General features: G+C 19.0%; 2 protein-coding genes across 3 annotated transcripts; one reads left to right on the forward strand and one right to left on the reverse strand.

Moving 5' to 3' along the window:
- Positions 1 to 752: 752 nt before the first annotated feature.
- On the reverse strand, positions 753 to 10996 carry LOC127290156 (transcription factor GAGA-like). 2 transcript variants are annotated; one of them, XM_051318561.1, is made up of 6 exons: positions 10700 to 10996; positions 10169 to 10358; positions 7369 to 7551; positions 6901 to 7126; positions 6517 to 6540; positions 753 to 1476 (listed from the first exon to the last, which is right to left on the reverse strand). In XM_051318561.1, the coding sequence occupies exons 2-6, from the start codon at positions 10355 to 10357 to the stop codon at positions 884 to 886; spliced, it is 1215 nt and encodes a 404-aa protein (XP_051174518.1). In that variant the 5' UTR covers position 10358; positions 10700 to 10996; the 3' UTR covers positions 753 to 883. The 2 variants fall into 2 exon arrangements, with proteins under 2 accessions (XP_051174518.1, XP_051174520.1); XM_051318563.1 differs by lacking the exon at positions 6517 to 6540 and having other exon boundaries at positions 10700 to 10995.
- Positions 10997 to 11278: 282 nt separating this feature from the next.
- On the forward strand, positions 11279 to 16387 carry LOC127290193 (uncharacterized). The gene is made up of 10 exons (XM_051318626.1): positions 11279 to 11476; positions 11831 to 12020; positions 13850 to 13977; positions 14067 to 14109; positions 14342 to 14488; positions 14874 to 14964; positions 15216 to 15377; positions 15672 to 15848; positions 16023 to 16168; positions 16330 to 16387. Exons 2-10 carry the CDS (start codon positions 11841 to 11843, stop codon positions 16384 to 16386), a joined length of 1131 nt encoding a protein of 376 aa, XP_051174583.1. The 5' UTR covers positions 11279 to 11476; positions 11831 to 11840; the 3' UTR covers position 16387.
- The last annotated feature ends 1741 nt before the right edge of the window (positions 16388 to 18128 follow it).

Here is an 18128-nt window from a genome sequence, read left to right on the forward strand (position 1 = left end):
ATTTTAATTTTTGTTATTTATTTTTATTTATCTGAACAAAAAAACGGCATTCAAATAAATAATTATAAATAATTTTTTTCTTTTTTGTTTCTTTTAATATTTTCCCTTTAAAAAAATTTTTTTTTTTCACAAAATTTCCCCCGCCTTTTATATTTTTGTTTCTATTTACAGAGACTTACGTATATAATTATGAGTCGCACATTATTCAGCTTAGCATATCTATTAAGAGGATAATTATATTTGTAAAAAAAAAGAAAATCCATTTTTTTAAATCTACTTTAAAAAAAAAAAAATGATAATTTATTGTTGTGTTTTTTTTTTACAGGGCAAAAAGTTTGTTTTCTTTCCGCCAACGAATTTTCAAATAAACCAATTTAAAAGTAATTTAAACAATTTTTTTTTTTCAATTGCAGAAAATGAAGAGAGAGCAGCTCCTATTTTGAAAAAAAAAATTTTTTTTCTTTCCCCCTATATACAAATTTAACTAAATTTTCTTTAAAAATACAAAACTGTGTTTTGAGCGAAACGATTTTTTCTCTAATTTTTAAAAATATTCACTTAACCAGAAGTGTAAAAATAAATTTGTATAAAGCCTTTGAAAACTTAAATAGTCATAATATTAATAATTATTATAAAAAAATTATACAAATTATTATTATTATTAAAAAAAAAAAAAAAGAAACAAAAAAGAAAAATAATAGTAATTATAAAAATTAATAAAAATAATAATACAAAAAATAATAATAATAATATCTAATAAAAATAATAATTTTAATAATATTAATAATTAATAATTTCTAGAGAAAATTGTTGAAATTTCAATGAAAAAAAAAAAAAAAAAAACAATTTTTTTTTATAATAAAATTTAAAATTAAATTCATTTTCATCTGGCTATTTTTGGCGATGAAACAACATTACTATTATGTGAAGAGACATGTGTCGAAGGCGATGGTAATAAACTTGGTTTACAAATAATTTGCTCACAACTACTGTTTTCTTCTAATTTAAATGAATCGTGCGCCGAATAATTTGTGACATCAACTTCGGGTTTAACTTCAATCATCATTGAATCAGATGGTGAATGACTACGTAAACCAGCGAAACTATTTAATCTATATTTACAAGATGACAATAAATGTCGACGTAAATTTCTTGCTTGACGTAATGTTGCACCACATAATGGACAAACACCAGGACAATCGGAGGCGCCACGTATTTTACCAGATGATGCTGCTGCGGCCGCAGCAGCCGCTGCAGCTGCAATTAAACTTTGATTTTGTGAAACGCAAGACAATGGCGGATAACCAATGCCCAATGATGCGGGAAATTGTGGAATATGAAGCGGTGAATATGGTTGCATTGGCATTAATGTATGTAGTAGAGGTGGTTCTGAATCGGAGGTAGATTCATGATGAAGATTTTCACTCATTGGCACGGGACGAACAAGTGATGGCGATGGACCACGATGATCCATACCTGAAAAAAAGAGAAATAAAAATTGTCATTTTTTTTTTTATAGAAACGAGATTAAAGAGGAGAGACAAAAACAAGAAATATAATTACAGGGTTGACACAATTATTTTTTTTTTTCCCCCGATTTCTAGTTAAAAATTTTGATTTTTTTCCTTATCCTACACGGGTGCGCCAGAAGGAGGTTTAAATAAAAAATGAATTGGCACTTAAAAATAGTAGAAAAGTAATCTAATAACAGCTGCGACTTTGTGCGCCCTGCATGCTGCTGCTATCTGACGGCGACAGGAGGTAATAAACCCCTCATTATATTACTTTTCGTTTTGCAATCGTGTTTTTGTGTATGGATTCGTATAATCTTTAGGATTTATGAAAATTTATATAAGATAAGGATCTCTAGCTGCTTTTATCAAATAAAAAAAATATATTTCTTGATTTTTTTTTTTTTTGATTATCTGTCGAAAAATTTTTCAGAAATTATTCAAGAAAATTTTCGATTTAAAAAAATTTTGAAATTTGATAAAATTATCAACTTATGCAGCTTACTCTAACAGCAATCGAATCAATTTTTCTCACAATTTTTTTGCACGATTCTAACAATTTTATAATTTTTTAATAATTAAAATACGACCGCACAAATGATAATGTCAAAACATTGAAAAATTTTAACCAACACAAAATAATGTCAAACAACACATTTAAAAAAGAAAAGACCTATAACAAATACTAACTTCAGGTGTGTACAGAATGAACGAAAGATATTCACGATTATTATATGTAATTTTATGAGGAACCAGAATTTATTTAATGTATTACTTTTATGCGTATAGATAATAGATGTTTTAGATTTGGGTTCATATAAATTTATTAAAAATGAAGTTATTTTCTTGTTTCGTTTTTATATTTAAAGAGTGTCGAACGGTATCTGAAATTCTTTGGCAAAGAATAGAGAGCTTGTAATTATCGCTCTGAACGTGAAATAGTATTGATTTTAAAATACTTTTTTTCTCGAAACACGAACACTTTTTAGCAAAATCAGTCAAAATCCTTCATCTTATAAATTTCCTAAATCCAAAAGACTGTACGAATCCATAGAAAAACATGGTTGCAAAACAAAAAGTAGAAAAGTAATCTCATAACAGCTGCGACTTTGTGCGCACTGCATGCTGCTGCCATCTGACGGCGACAGGAGGTAATGAACCCCTCATTATATTACTTTTCGTTTTGCAATCGTGTTTTTGTGTATGGATTCGTATAATCTTTAGGATTTATGAAAATTTATAAGATGAGGATTTTGGCTGATTTTGTAAAAAGTGTCCATCTTTCGAGAAGAAAGTATTTTAAAATTAATGTTTATCATTTTCACGTTTAGTGCCATTTTTATAGAACGATAATAATTAAAGGTCTCTTCTTGCCAAAAAATTTCAGAGATCATTCGACTCTCTTAAATAAATTTTGTCACTCTTAAAATCGTTCTTTTAACATTATAATTTAATTTTTTTAAATTGGACACAAACACTACAGCAATAAAATTATTTATATGTAAAATTGAAAATAAGTAATTATTTTATGATTTATTACAGTATTTATTAGATTAAATAAATTCTGATTCCCCATAAAACACTGTTTTTTTTTTATATAAAAACTAAATTTTATTTAAATCGGGCACGTAAACTGATTTTAAAAACTATTGAGAAATGTTTTTTATTCATCTAAGAATCATAATCAAAAAGTATTTTTAAGTGCCAATTCATTTTTATTTAAACCACCTTCTGGCGCACCGTGCCTAAATGAAAAAAATATTTCAAGAGATTTTCAATAACAGGCCTCGAATTGTACTCTTTTTACTTTTTAAAAATTGAATTATTAAAAAAACGATATTAATTTGAATTGTTTTGCAAAATCAATTATTTTCAATGATTTAAAATAAATTCCGCGGAATTGTTTGCAAAATCAATTATTTTCAATGATTTAAAACAAATTCCGCGGAATTGTTTGCAAAATCAATTACAGGGTGTCTAACGGTCAGGAAAAGTCAGGAAATTTCTTAAATTTTCTGGAATTTTTTTTTTTTTTTAAATTAAAGTAACTATATTAGTTTAAAAAAAAATTTTTTTTACTTTTTTCCCCAAGCAAATGTAAATTAAAAAGTTGTCCTTCACACTCAATTATTAAGCATGTGAAAATATATTCATTAAGTAAATAATTATTTACTACTATTTATTGAATAAATGATTTTTTTAAACTTGGATAACAATTAATTTTTTTTCAGTGAAATATTTGGTTTTTTAATATAAATCAAAAATTATTTGAATTTTATTTTAGCGGTTTCAACTGCAAATAAAGTAAATTATTCATTAATACGAATAATTTATTATTTTAATGCTAATAACCCGCATTTAACTTATAAACATTTTTCACGGCGTCGAATATTAAATTATCGGAATTTCTATTTTTGAAAATTGTATAAAGTGGAATTTATATTATACAAAATTTTCAATTTACATTTAACTAAAATTCGATTTAATTTCTATTTAGCAAAACTCTTATAATTTTCTTATAGTTTTTAAAATTTTAAATTAATATAATTTCAATTTAACGACATTTATGTTTGGAAAAAAAAAGAATAAATTAAAAATAAATTGAATTTCAGGAGAGTTATAATTGTAATTATTAAATTTCAAAAAATTTAAAATGGGAATTATTTTAGAAATAATTAAATTTTAGAAGCTTTTAAATTAAAATTTTCGAAAATAATTGAATTGTAGTTGATTTTAAGTTGTAATTTTGGAAAATAATTGAATTTTAGGTGATTTTGGATTGAAAATTTTGAAAATAATTGAATATTAATTGAAAATTTTTAAAACAAATAAATTTCAATTAAAAAATTTTGGAAAATAATTGAAAATTTTTAAAATAATTGAATTTCAGTTGATTTAGAATTGAAAATAATTTAATTTCAGTTGATTTTGAATTAAAATTTTACAAAATAATTGAATTTTAGTTGATTTTAAGTTGAAATTTTTAAAAATAATTGAATTTCAGTTGATTTAGAATTGAAATTTTTCAAAATTGAATTTTAATTGATTTGAAATTTCAAATTTTGGGAAAATAATTGAGTTTTAGTTAATTTGGAATTGAAAATAATTGAATTTTACCTGATTTTGAAATGAAATTTTTTAAAATAATTTAATTTTACCTGATTTTGAATTGAATTTTTAAAAATAATTGAATTTTAACATTGATTTTTAATTGAAAATTTTTAAAACAAATGTATTTCAATTGAAATTTTGGAAAATAAATGAAAATTTTGAAAATAATTGAATTTTAGTTGATTTTGAATTGAAATTTTACAAAATAATTGAATTTTATTTGTTTTTGAGTTGGAATTTTTGAAATTAATTGAATTTCAATTTATTTTGCATTGAAATTTTCGTAAATAATTTAATTTTAATATTGATTTTGGATAAAAAATTATGAAAATAACTGGATATCAATTGAAAATTTTTAAAAAAAATAAATTTCAATTGAAATTTTTGAAAATAATTTAAAAATTTAAAAATAATTGAATTTCAGTTGATTTTTAGTTGAAAATATTGAAAAAAATTGATTAGCAATTGAAAATTTTTAAAACAAATAAAATTCAATTGAAAATTTTTAAAATAAATAAAATTCAATTGAAATTTTTAAAATAATTGAATTTCAGTTGATTTTGAATTGAATTTTTGAAAATAATTGAATTTTAATATTGATTTTGAATAGAAAATTATGAAAATAATTGAATATCAATTGAAAATTTTAGAAAATAATTGAATTTTACCTGATTTTGAATTGAAATTTTTGAAAATAATTTATTTTCAGTTGATTTTGAATTGAAAATAATTTAATTTCAGTTCATTTTGAATTGAAAATTTTGAAAATAATTGAATATCAATTGAAAAATTTTAAAACAAATGAATTTCAAGTGAAATTTGGATAATAATTGAATTGTAGTTTATTGTGAATTGAAAATTTTGGAAAATAATTGAATTTTAGTTAATTTTGTATGGAAAATTTTGAAAATAATTGAATTTCAATTGACATTTTAGAAAATAATTTAATTTTTGTTAATTTTTGATTTAACAATTTTGAAAATAATTCAATTTCTATTAACATTTTGGAAAATAATTGAATTTTGTTTGGTATTAGATTGAAAATTTTGAAAATAATTGAATTTTAGTTGGATTTAAAATGAATTTGTTTGAAAATAATTGAATTTTAGTTGATTTTTTTAATTGAAATTTATTATTTAATCCTAATATCCACATTTAACTTATGAAATTTTTTACGGCGTCAAATATTAAATTATCGAATTTCTATTTAGCAAAATTTTTTATAAAGTTGATTTTTTATTATGTAAAATTTTCAAAAAAAAAAAAAGAACTTAGTAGAATTTTTCTTAAAAGAGAATTGTGTTAAATAAAATAATTAGTTGGAATTAAAATTTTCTTTAATAAAAAAAGTTAATTAAAAATTTTGTTAAATAGAAATTCTCTTAATTGGAGATTTATTCAATGACAATATTCTGTTAAGTAATTATTTTCATAAATCAAAATTTACTAAAATAACAATTCTGTTCAAAAAAAAAAAAAAAAATTGTTCCTTACTCAATTTTTCTTGACATAAATTCCGTTAAATTTGAAATTGTATTAATTTGAAATTCAATGTAGTAGAAAATTTGCTTTATATAATTTTACTAAATAAAAATTTGATAATTTAACATTTGACGACATAAAAATTCTTTTTAAATTAAATGTTGAGAATACTTATACGTCTCCAAATTAATTTATTTATTTCACTTAAATTGAAAATTAAAGAAAAAAAAATTACAATTTTAGTAGAATTTTTATATTTTACCAGTAGTTTTCAAAAAAAAAAAAAAAAATTCCCTGACTTTTCTCTGATTTTCCCTGACTCATGGCAACCCTGTATTAACAATTTTTTTTTTCTCAACATTTATATAGAAGACGAAACACATTGCAAAGTAGAAAGAAAATTTGCATTTACCTGAAAATAAAAATTTGCTTTTACCTGAAAAATAAAGAATGAAAAGGAAAATTTTAATTTCTGACTTGCAGAAAATAAAAGCAAATTGAGAAAAATAATGATAATAGCAATAATATAATAATAATAATAATAATAATAATAATAATAGTAATAATAATAATACAAAAAAATAATTACAATAAAAAAAAATTGTAAATAAAATAAAATAGTAAATAACTAAAATAAAAAAAAAATTATAAAATTTAAAAAAATTAAAAATAAAATTACAATAAAATAATTTAATAATAATAAAAATAATAATTATTATTATCAAATAAGAAATAAAACGGCAATAAAAAGAATTGAAAAGAACTTGGATACAAAAAAAAATAATTAAATTATTACCATCTTCGGTTTCTTCATTCTTGCGATTTAATTCCATATTTCTATTGTTGGCACGTTCCAAATACCTCATTTCTCTTTCGGTGGTTTCAATTTTTCTTAATTTTTCCGCTGATGTTGATGTGGTCTTTCTTTTTTTTCTTCGTTTTCTACTTGAAACAGAAGACGTTGCTTCTTTTGACGTTTCACCAGTAACTGTTGTTGTTGAAGGTGCTTTTTCCTCCACTTTCTAAAAAATTTTAGTTAAAAAAACAAATTAGAAAAGTTTCTCCCTCTTTTTTTTTTCTTAAAGTATAAATAATTTATTATTTATTTTATTTAAAAGATTATTATAAATTTTCCATATAAAATTATTATTATTAAATAATTTATTTTATAAAAAATAGTAAACTAAAAGAAAAAAAAAAACCGAAATACCTTTTTTAAAAGTGAGTTATTTTTTACAATAAATAATAAAATAGAGAAAATTACTTCAGGTACTATCGTTGGTGGTGTTAGTCCATGAATATTTAGACAATTGGCTGCTTGTAGCAGAGAAGGCAATTTTGAAGGTTCCACTCTGACTTCACCTCGATAAACAAATTCCAAAATAGTCTCCAAATCCTCGGCACCAATTCCCGCTAACATTACTACCGGATGTTCACACTGTGTATCCTACAAAAAAAAAAAAATTATTTTCATATTTTTCTTTGCATTCTTTGTTTATTGAGATTTATGATTTCGAAAAAAAATTGTCGAAAAAATATATAATTTTTATTGAAACAAATTGAATCAAAATATTATTAAAAATTAATTATTTAATTTAAAAAAAAAAATTTATTGGCTAATTTTTAAAAATAATTGAATTTCAGAAGTGTTTAATGTTTAAGAGTTTTCATTTAAACAATTTTTGCATTTATAAATATTCAATTTATATATTTAAATAAAAAAATAATTGAATTTCAGAAGAATTATTAATTACTAAAATTGAATTAAATAATTAAATTTGTCGAAAGAATTTTTAATGAGAAATTTAAAAAAAAAAAAAAAATCATTGAATTTTAGAGAATTTTTAAAATAAAAATTATTAAATAATTGAATTTTCAAAGAATTTAATTGAAAATGTTTTAAATAATTTAATTTTTCAAGAATTTCTTAAAAAATTATTGAAAATAATTAAATATGGAGAATTTTTAAAATAAAAATTTTAAAATAATTCAATTTTCAAAGAATTTAATTTTAATTGTTGAAAATAATTATTTACATAGACTTTCTAGATTTAAATTTAAAAAAAAAATGAATTTTAGAGAATTTTTAATTGAAAAAAGTTTTTAAATAATTGAATTTTCGAATTTTTTTCAATTAAAATTATTGAAAATAATAATAATAATAATAATAATAATAATAATAATAATAATAATAATAATAATAATTAACTACACAGAATTTTTAAATTCAAAATTTTCGAAATAATAAAATCTTCAAAGAGCTACATTTTGTTTCAATAAATAAATAAATTTTCTACTAAAAAAAAAAATTCATAGGTATTTTGTTAAATTAAATAATTTTTATTTCTATTTTATAAAATAAATCTCATTTTTAAAAGAAAAAGTTGTAAAATTCCTACAATTCTTTTATTTAAAAATAATTGAATTTAGAAAATAATTTCAAACAAATTTTTAATTAAATAATAATTGAAAAATATTTTAAATAATTTTTCAATTATTCAATTCAATCAATTTTTCATTTTTAAATTTTAAATATACATTTAAATAAATAAATAATTGAATTTCAGAATAATAATGATTAATTACTAAAATTGAATTAAATAATTAAATTTGTCGAAAGAATTTTTAATGAGAAATTTTAAAAAAATAATTGAATTTCATATTATTTTGAAAATAATTGAATTTGTAGAAAATTTTTAATAGAAAAATGTTTTAAATAATTTAATTTTCAAAGAATTTCTTAAAAAATTTTTTTGAAAATAATTAACTATGGAGAATTTTTAAATTGAAAATTGTTAAATAATTGAATTTTCCAAGAATTTAATTGAAGTTATTGAAAATAATTTAATTTTCCAAGAATTTTTTAAAAATTATTGAAAATAATTTTTTATGGAGAATTTTTAGAATAAAAATTTTAAAATAATTCAATTTTCAAAGAATTTCATTGAAATTATTGAAAATAATTATTTACACAGACTTTCTAGATTTAAATTTAAAAAAAAAATTAAATTTTAGAGAATTTTTAATTGAAAAATGTTTTAAATAATTTAATTATCGAATTTTTTTTCAATTCAAATTATTGCAAATAATAATAATAATAATAATAATAATAATAAATTAGACAGACTTTTTAAATTAAAAATTTTCAAAATAATCAAATTTTGAATGAGCTACATTTTGTTTCAATAAATAAATTTTGTAATAAAAAAAAAATCATAGGTATTAATTAATTAATTTTTATTTCTATTTTATAAAAAAAAGCCATTTTTAAAAGAATAAGTTGAAAAATTCCTAAAATTCTTTAATTTAAAAACAAAGAGAATTTTAAAAATAATTGAATTTAGAAAATAATTTCAGACGAATTTTTAATTAAATAATAATTGAAAAATATTTTAAATAATTTTTCAATTATTCAATTCAATCAATTTTTCATTTATAAATTTTAAATATATATATATATATATATATATTAAAATAAATAAATAATTGAATTTCAGAAGAATTATTAATTACTAAATTCAATTAAATAATTAAATTTGTCGAAAGAATTTTTAATGAGAAATTTAAAAAAAAGAATAATTGAATTTTAGAGAATTTTTAATTGAAAAATGTTTTAAATAATTGAATTTTCAAGTTTTAAAATAATTGAAAATAATAATAATAATAATAATAATAATAATAATAATAATTAACTACACAGAGTTTTTAGATTAAAAATTTTCGAAATAATTAAATTTTGAAAAAGCTACATTTTGTTTCAATAAATAAATAAATAAATTTTGTATTAAAAAAAAATCCTAGTTATTTTGTTAAATTAATTAATTTTTATTTCTATTTTATGAAATCGCATTTTTAAAAGAAAAAGTTTTGAAAAATTCCTTTAATTTAAAAACAATTGAATTTAGAAAATAATTTCAGAAGAATTTTTTTGTTTTAAAAAAAAAGTTGTTTTAATGTTTTGAATTTAAAAAAATAATAATACAAAAAAAAAATAAAAAAAAGAAAATTAATTTTTTCGTTTTAAATTTTAATTTTCTAATTAAATTTTGAATATTAATTAATACCTTTAACAAATCAAGAAGAAATGGACTTGCAGCCGAAAGAACAATTTTATGAGCTTGAAAACTTCGTCCTCCTGCTGCTAAAGTAACATCGACTAAATCTCCATGACCTCGTAGAATTTGTACAGCAGAGGTTAAGGATGAACCAAATTCACCCCACGAGAGGCTATAAAGTTGACCACTGCTTCCCATCCTATTTATTTAAAAAAAAAAAACAAAATTCTTTTCCTCATTCCTCTTTAACCATTAAATTAATGTTTTTCTTTTTTTCCAATATGTTTTAAATTCCCCACTATTTTATCTCTCTAAATTACAAATAATTTCATTTTTCCTTTTTTCTCGCTAAATATTTTTCTATTTCTCTATTCTATTTTTAATTATTATTATTACTGCGATTATAATTTTATAATTGAGAAACAAAAGATTATATATATATATATGTATATATATAGCGGCGTCAGAAACCTAACCTCAAAAAAAAATTTTTTCATTTTCCATTAGAAACAAAATTAATTAATAGTAGAAATAACTTACCTCTCTTTTTTTTTGTTGTTGTTGTTGGAGTTTTAAAAACTCTACGAATGAACTAAATTGACGATTTTATAATAAAACTTATTTTTTTTTTCGACAATTAATGGAAATTACATTTGGAAATTGAAGAGAAAAAACGGTACTTTAAATTGTTTTATTTATTATTTAACACTAGAGTTAGAAAAATATATATTTTTCACTAGTAAATTCAATTTTCAAATGATAAATATTTATGATAAACACCAGACTATAAAAAGGAAATTAACTCACACACAGGCTTTGAAGGAAATTTTCTCTGGTTATAATAGAAAAGTCAGAAAAGTGACTTCATCACCTCTATTGGTCAAAATTTGAAACAATATTTTTTTTCTTTCGTTTACAAATTTACTATCGTGGATATTTTTTTTTTGGGGGGGTTATTTAATTAGTAATTTTAATTACAATTAGAAAAGGTGGGGGAAATTTCTTTTTTTTCCATGAAAATTGTAATTTATTTAACCCAAAAAAAGAGAGGAAATTATTTTTTTGAAAATACCGCCATTGTGGAGCTTTCTGAAAAGTCCACAAGTGGCGCTGTATAAATTTTCGTTCGCGTGTCGAGGTTATGTTTGTGGGAGTTTTTCTCCATATTCGCTCTATTTCTCTATATATATACTGTTTGGATATTTTTTTTCAGACGTTATTATTGTTTTTTTTTTTGTTCAAAATCTTTCAAATTGAAAAATATTTTGACGCGCGTTTTCAATTTTATTTTGTATAAAAAGAACGAGGAAAATATTGGTAAGTACTCTATACATATATATATACTATATATACGAAATATCCTCTCGCATCAGTGTCCTAATTTTTTTTTTCTCCGACATATTTTTAGTTATAATTATAAATTTTCCGTAATTTTTAACCAGTGAAAAAATAGTTTATTTCAATTTTATTGTAATTCTCAATAAAAGCAATTCTGCTTTATTAAATTTTAGTTAAAATTAAAGGTTAAGTGGCGTTTTTTTTTCTCTCTCTCTCTCTCTTTCTTTTTCCGAACGCGTTGTTTACTTGTTATTAAAAATTGGAAAAAAAAAAACAATTCTTTTTTGGGAGTGTTTATTTTGGTAAAAAGTGTAAAAAAAAATAATTTTTCAGATAAACAAAAATGAGTGAAAATTGCACTTACGTGCAAAAAGTTATAACAGTTCCTAAAACATCGATAATTCAACATCAAATAAGTGATGAAATTATTAAAATTTTAATTGAATTTCCCGATGGGGAACAAAAACTTGTTGGATTTCAAGTTTCCGATGAGAATTGTACGATTCAAGATTTGTTAATGCAGGTAAAATAAAATATTTTGTTTTTGTTTTTTGTTTTTTTTTTTCTTGAATTTTCGATCGTATTTCCATAAAAATTAGTTACAATTTTTTATTTTAAATAATTATTTCCTTTTTTTGACGAATTTTCATTTTTCAAATTAGTATTTGGAAAAATTGATTTTAGAAACGAATTTTTACTTTACAGAATTTTTAATTAAATTTTTATTTATAATTTTTGTTTACAATTTTTTTTTTTATTTACAATTTTAATTTTTATTTCTAATATTTATTTTTAATTTTTATTTACAATTTAAATTTTTATTTATAATTTTTATTTTTATTTGTAATTTTTATTTACAATTTAAATTTTTATTTATAATTTTTATTTTTATTTGTAATTTTTATTTACAATTTTAATTTTTATTTACAATTTTAATTTTGATTTACAATTTTAATTTACAATATTAATTTTTATTTACAATTTTAATTCTTATTTCTAATTTTTATTTACAATTTAAATTTTTATTTATAATTTTTATTGTTATTTGTAATTTTTAATTACAACATTTATTTTTATTTACAATTTTTGTTTATTTACAATTTTAATTTACAATATTAATTTTTATTTACAATTTTAATTCTTATTTGTAATTTTTATTTACAATTTTTATTTTCATTTGTAATTTTTATTTTTAATTTTTATTTACAATTTTTATTTTTATTTACAATTTTTGTTTATTTACAATTTTAATTTTTATTTACAATTTTAATTCTTATTTGTAATTTTTAATTACAATTTTTATTTTTATTTGTAATTTTTTATTTTAATTTTTATTTACAATTTTTATTTTTATTTGTAATTTTTAATTTTAATTTTTATTTTAATTTGTAATTTTTATTTACAATATTTATTTACAAATTTTAATTTTTATTTACAATTTTAATTTACAATTTTAATTTTTTATTTGTAGTTTTTATTTACAATTTTTATTTTTATTTATAATTTTTATTTACAATTTTTATTAAAAATTTTATTTTTAATTTTTATTTCACAGAATTACTCTTTAAAGAACTTTTTATTTAATTTTAAAACATTTCTAATTTAACTGAAATTTAATTATTCTTATAATTAATTATTTTTATTTGTAATTAATTATTATTATTAGTATTAAATATTATTAATAAATAAATAAATCAGAATTCTGCTAAATAAAAATTCTGTTAAATTGGAATTCTTTTTAAATAAAAAATTGGATTAAAAAGAAATTAAGGAATAAAAAATTTTGCTAAATAAAAATTTAGTTAAAAATTTAAATAAAAATTCTTTAAAGTAAAAATTTTCAAAAAAAAGTAAGAAAAAAAATTAATTTTCATAAAAAAGAAATTCTCTTAAATGCCTTTTTTTTATTTAATTTAAAACAATTCTAATTTAACCGAAATTTAATTATTCTTATAATTAATTATTTTAATTGTAATTAATTATTATTATTATTATTATTATTATTATTATTATTATTAAATAAATTAGAATTCTTTTCAAATAAAAAATTAGATTAAAAAGAAATTAAAGAATAAAAGTTCTGCTAAATAAAAATTTAGATAAAAATTTAAATAAAAATTCCATAAAGTAAAAATTTGCCCAAAGAAAAAAAAATTAATTTTCATAAAAAAGAAATTCTGTTAAAGGCCTTATTTAAAAAATGAAAAATTCGTCGAAATAATTAAAAAAAAAAATAAAATTCTTTAAATTTGAAAAATTCTAATTATTTTTTATTGAAATAATTATGCGCTCTTGAATTTTTCTAGAAAAAAAAAAATAAAATAAAATTTTTTTTTCAATTTTTCTACACAGATTGGCATTCCATTGGACGCTGAAACTGATATTTCATTGGTTGAAGATCCATCTACTTTACAAATACATTATATTGTAGAAGTTAAAAATTTAAAACCAATTGTAGCTCATGAAACTCCGAGTTTCAGGTAAAAAAAAAAAAAAAAAATTTCAATTTCTAAAATTAAAAGAAAAGAAGCAAATTTTCAAATTTTTCATTTTCTTTTTTTTTTCGCAGTCAAGAATTTTCGAGTCCAAATCCTCCGCCTCAAGAAATCGAGGTAAGATTAAAATAATTATTTTAATTTTTAAATAAATAAATAATTATTTTAAATTAAATTGAATTTTAAATTTGTCTGTGTATATTTTTCAATAAATAAATAAAAAAAAAAATGTATTTCTTATTCTTAATTAATTAGAAATTAATATAAATTAATTAAGAATGTGAAAACTATTTTTTTTTTTTTAAATAATTGTTTTTTTTTACAAATTTTTGAAAAAAAAATATTTCAGGTTCCAAAATTTGTTGAGGGAAAACTTGCCGTTTGTCGAAGATGTGGATTTTTGTCATCGACTTTTCACCGTTGTCAACGATGTAAACGAAAATTGCCCGACAATGTTAAGGCGGTTATTGATAAATATACGGTTAATGGCTCCAAGGTATGAAAAATATAAAAAAACTATTTCTTTATAAAAAAAAATTTTTTTTTTTCTTTTCACCTTTACAATTTACGACTTTTTTCCAATTAAAAATGTTTTTAATATTCAATTATTTGTAATTTGTTAAAAAAAAAGAGAAAAGAAATTTTCTGCAATTTTTAATGAATAAATTAAAGTAACTATTAGTTTCAAAAAAAATTTTTTTTTTAAATTTAATTGTATCAAAATAAATTTTATTTGATCAAAATAAAAATTTTTTAGTGTAATAGGGAATTTTTTTTTCCTAACAATTGTTAGACAACGTGAATTAAATATAGAAAAAATTTTTTTTTTTAAATTAATTTTTAATTAATTAATAATTTTTAAATTATTTTTTTTTTTTTAGAAACCATGCAAAGAAGGTGAAAATCGTTGCCCTGTGGACGTTAAACCAAAAACATCGACTGTAAAGATTGAACAAAATAATGGAGTAAATGGTAGGGAAATTTAATTTAAAAAATTTTATACTTTTTTTTTTTTAATGTAGTAAAAAAATTTTTATTTTAAAATACGTTTATGTTAAAATAATAAATATTCTGCCGTACAAATTGAAGAAAAAAAAAACAATGGCTCTTTTTAATTTATAGACGATTGATTGAGAATTTAAAATAAATATTGTAATTTTGTAGAAATTATTTCTAAAAAATGGGGAAAAAATTATTATTATTATTATTTTTTTTTTTTGAAGGTACAGAAGCACAGGAGCAGTTTCCTGATTTTTTGATAAAAGCACAGCATACAACACTTTCATGTCGAACAGTAAGAATAGGATCTTACAAATATTTTCCACCGGAGAAAATTATTATTTCCCAATATGGAGTAAGATTGAGTGTTCCATCTTTGTGTGGCAGTAAGTTTTCTTTTTTTTCGCATTTCTATTTTTTGTACTATTTTATTTTTATTTCTGTTAATATTTATTTCTGCAATATTTATTTCTATTTTATTTATTTATTTCTAATTTTTATTCTTTTTTTATTTCTATTTGTTACTATTTTTCTATTTTGTTTCTATTTATTATTATTTTTTTTTTTTTTTATTTTAATTTTGTGTTTATCTAATATTTATTTTTCTTTAAAGAAAAAAGAAAAGACTTGAAAAATTAAAAAAAAATTCCCTCACATTCTTCTCCTTTTTTTATTCACAGGTAAAAATAATGTGAAATTAAATATCGAACTACAGGACATTGATCGTGTTTTAATTCATTTTGGAAGAAATTTACCAGTTATATTTTTGGTAACAAGTCCAAGTAGTGCTGAACAAATCAGAGAAATTTTGGGAATGCAACAGCAGGAAAATCCCTATTACGATCCATTGAGCCGAGGTAAGAAAACAACAATTATAATTATATATTTTATTAAAAAATATTCAAAAGAAAATTACTAATTTCATTAATTTAATAATTATATTCAAAAATTTATTTAGATAATAAATTATCTAATTTATTATTTTAATACATTTTTTTTTAATTCTGTCCCTTTTTTTTCTCTTTTTCAAGATCTTACACACAAGCGAATAACTTTATTACCAGAAAGTATCAGCGAAGATGCGCAAACATTTTTAAAAGAATTATTTCAATTAAAATTGGAACAATTGAGTATGACGGAAGCCAATGAAATTCTCGTGAGAGCATCGCCGAGAGAAGTACGCTGAAAAATATATCTTTAGAAATTTTTTTTTTGTCACTATTTTTATTTTCTGTTTTTCTCTTTCTTTCTTTCTTTCTTTCTCAAAAAAAAAATATATATATATATTCCAACATTTGACGAAAATCGCATAAGTTTCTTTATAATTTTTTCTTTTAGCCTCCAAAAAGATTTCGTATCCGGAGAATGCCGGAAACGGGACAAGGAAATAATTAAGGTAGCAATTTCTGTGTGTTTTTGTTAAATGCAATTAATTTTTTTTTTCAGATATTTTCAATTTTTTTTTTTTTTTTTTTTTTTTTCTGACTATTAAAAGAAAATTACAAATATCTATTTTTGAAAAATATTCGAAATATCTTTAAAGCAACTAAAAATTTTTTTTTGAAAAAAATACAAATTTCTTATTCAAAAAAATAAAAATACAAATTTCTATTTAAAAATATACAAATTTCTTTTTAAAAAAAATATACAAATTTCTTTTTTAAAAAAAAATACAAATTTCTTTTTTTTAAAAACACCTACAAATTTAATAAAAGAAAAAAAAAACTACAAATATCTTTTAACAAAAAAACTAAAAATAACTAATAATCTTTTTAGAAAAAAGAAGAAACTAAAAATCTATAATAATAAGGGAAAAATTCGATATAAATTTTGAGAAAAAAAAAAAAAAAAATCTAAATCTATAAAAAGGAAATTATTTCATACACACATAAAAAGCCTGATTGCAGTTATTATCGTATTTGTAGATTGTAAGAAATTCTAATGTGATAGTACGAAATCCAATATTCAGGGATTGATTATCATGAATTCATAAAAAAGGAAAAAAGAAAAAAATAAGTAAGAACTAATATTAATTGTGCTTAATAATTATTCTAATATGTAAGAAAATAAAAGTACAAAAAAAACATTTGTTTATCTCCTTTTTGGATATTATAATAATCTCATTAATTGTCATATTTCATTAATTGTATTAATTTTTTTTTGCATTAATTTGAATGTTTTTTTTTTCTTTTATATATTATTATTATTATTACTATTATTATTATTATTATTATTATTATTATTAATAATAAAATGCAATGTTTTTTCTTTTAATAATTTCAATATTATTGACTATAAAATATATATATTATATTATTATTGTGATTATTATTATTATTATTATTAATATAATATTATTTTTTTGCTATTACTATTATTATTACTACTATAATATTAAAATTATTTTATTTTTTCTTTGCTATTATTATTATTATTATTATTACAACTATTAAAATTATTTTATTATTATTATTATTATGGGGCGTACAAGTTTTCCATTAAAATAATTTTTTAGAATTTTCAATTTAATAGAGAAAATTCTCTAATTTTATTTTATTCGAATTTTTTTTTTTCATTTGTTCGAAATTAGAAATGGCCGAACATGCAATTCTAATTAACCATTTATTTATTATTATTATTATTATTTATTAATATTTTTGTTTATTTATATATTTTTCTTGCAGTAATAGAATTTTTTTTTTTGCTTTCAAATTTTCCCGCTTAGAATTCATAAAAACGATGATCAAAATAATTTTAAATTAACAAACAGAATATTTTTTATAACTGAGAGAAAAATTTTTATTTTATTTTATTTAAATATTTTCAAATCAAAATCAACTGAAATTCAATTATTTTCAAAATTTTCAATTCAAAATCAACTGAAATTCAATTATTTTTAATTCAAAATCAGATAAAATTCAATTATTTTCTAAAATTTCAATTTTTATTTAAGAAATTTTCCAAATTTTCAATTCCAAATTAATTAAAATTCAATTATTTTCCAAAATTTCAATTATAATTCAAGTATTTTCAAAATTTTTAATTTTTTTCCAAAAATTCAATTTGAAATTCATTTTTTTTAAAAATTTTCAATTGATATTCAATTATTTGCAAAATTTTCTATTTAAAATCAATAT

The sequence above is a fragment of the Leptopilina boulardi genome, unplaced genomic scaffold (genome assembly GCF_019393585.1).
Source record: "Leptopilina boulardi isolate dan_hultmark-lab unplaced genomic scaffold, ZJU_Lbou_2.1 LbouV2_55, whole genome shotgun sequence".
Taxonomy (NCBI): Eukaryota; Metazoa; Arthropoda; class Insecta; order Hymenoptera; family Figitidae; genus Leptopilina; species Leptopilina boulardi.

Excerpts from the sequence above, each read along its gene's own strand:
- LOC127290156 (XM_051318561.1), bottom strand. The coding sequence starts at position 10,357 with ATGGGAAGCAGTGGTCAACTTTATAGCCTCTCGTGGGGTGAATTTGGT. Across the intron at positions 6,541-6,900 it reads GAATGAAGAAACCGAAGATG|GTAAAAGCAAATTTTTATTT; the intron begins GTAATAATTTAA and ends TTTATTTTTCAG. Across the intron at positions 1,477-6,516 it reads AAGCAAATTTTTATTTTCAG|GTATGGATCATCGTGGTCCA; the intron begins GTAAATGCAAAT and ends TCTTTTTTTCAG.
- LOC127290193 (XM_051318626.1), top strand. The coding sequence starts at position 11,841 with ATGAGTGAAAATTGCACTTACGTGCAAAAAGTTATAACAGTTCCTAAA. Across the intron at positions 13,978-14,066 it reads CATGAAACTCCGAGTTTCAG|TCAAGAATTTTCGAGTCCAA; the intron begins GTAAAAAAAAAA and ends TTTTTTTCGCAG. Across the intron at positions 15,849-16,022 it reads TTACGATCCATTGAGCCGAG|ATCTTACACACAAGCGAATA; the intron begins GTAAGAAAACAA and ends CTCTTTTTCAAG.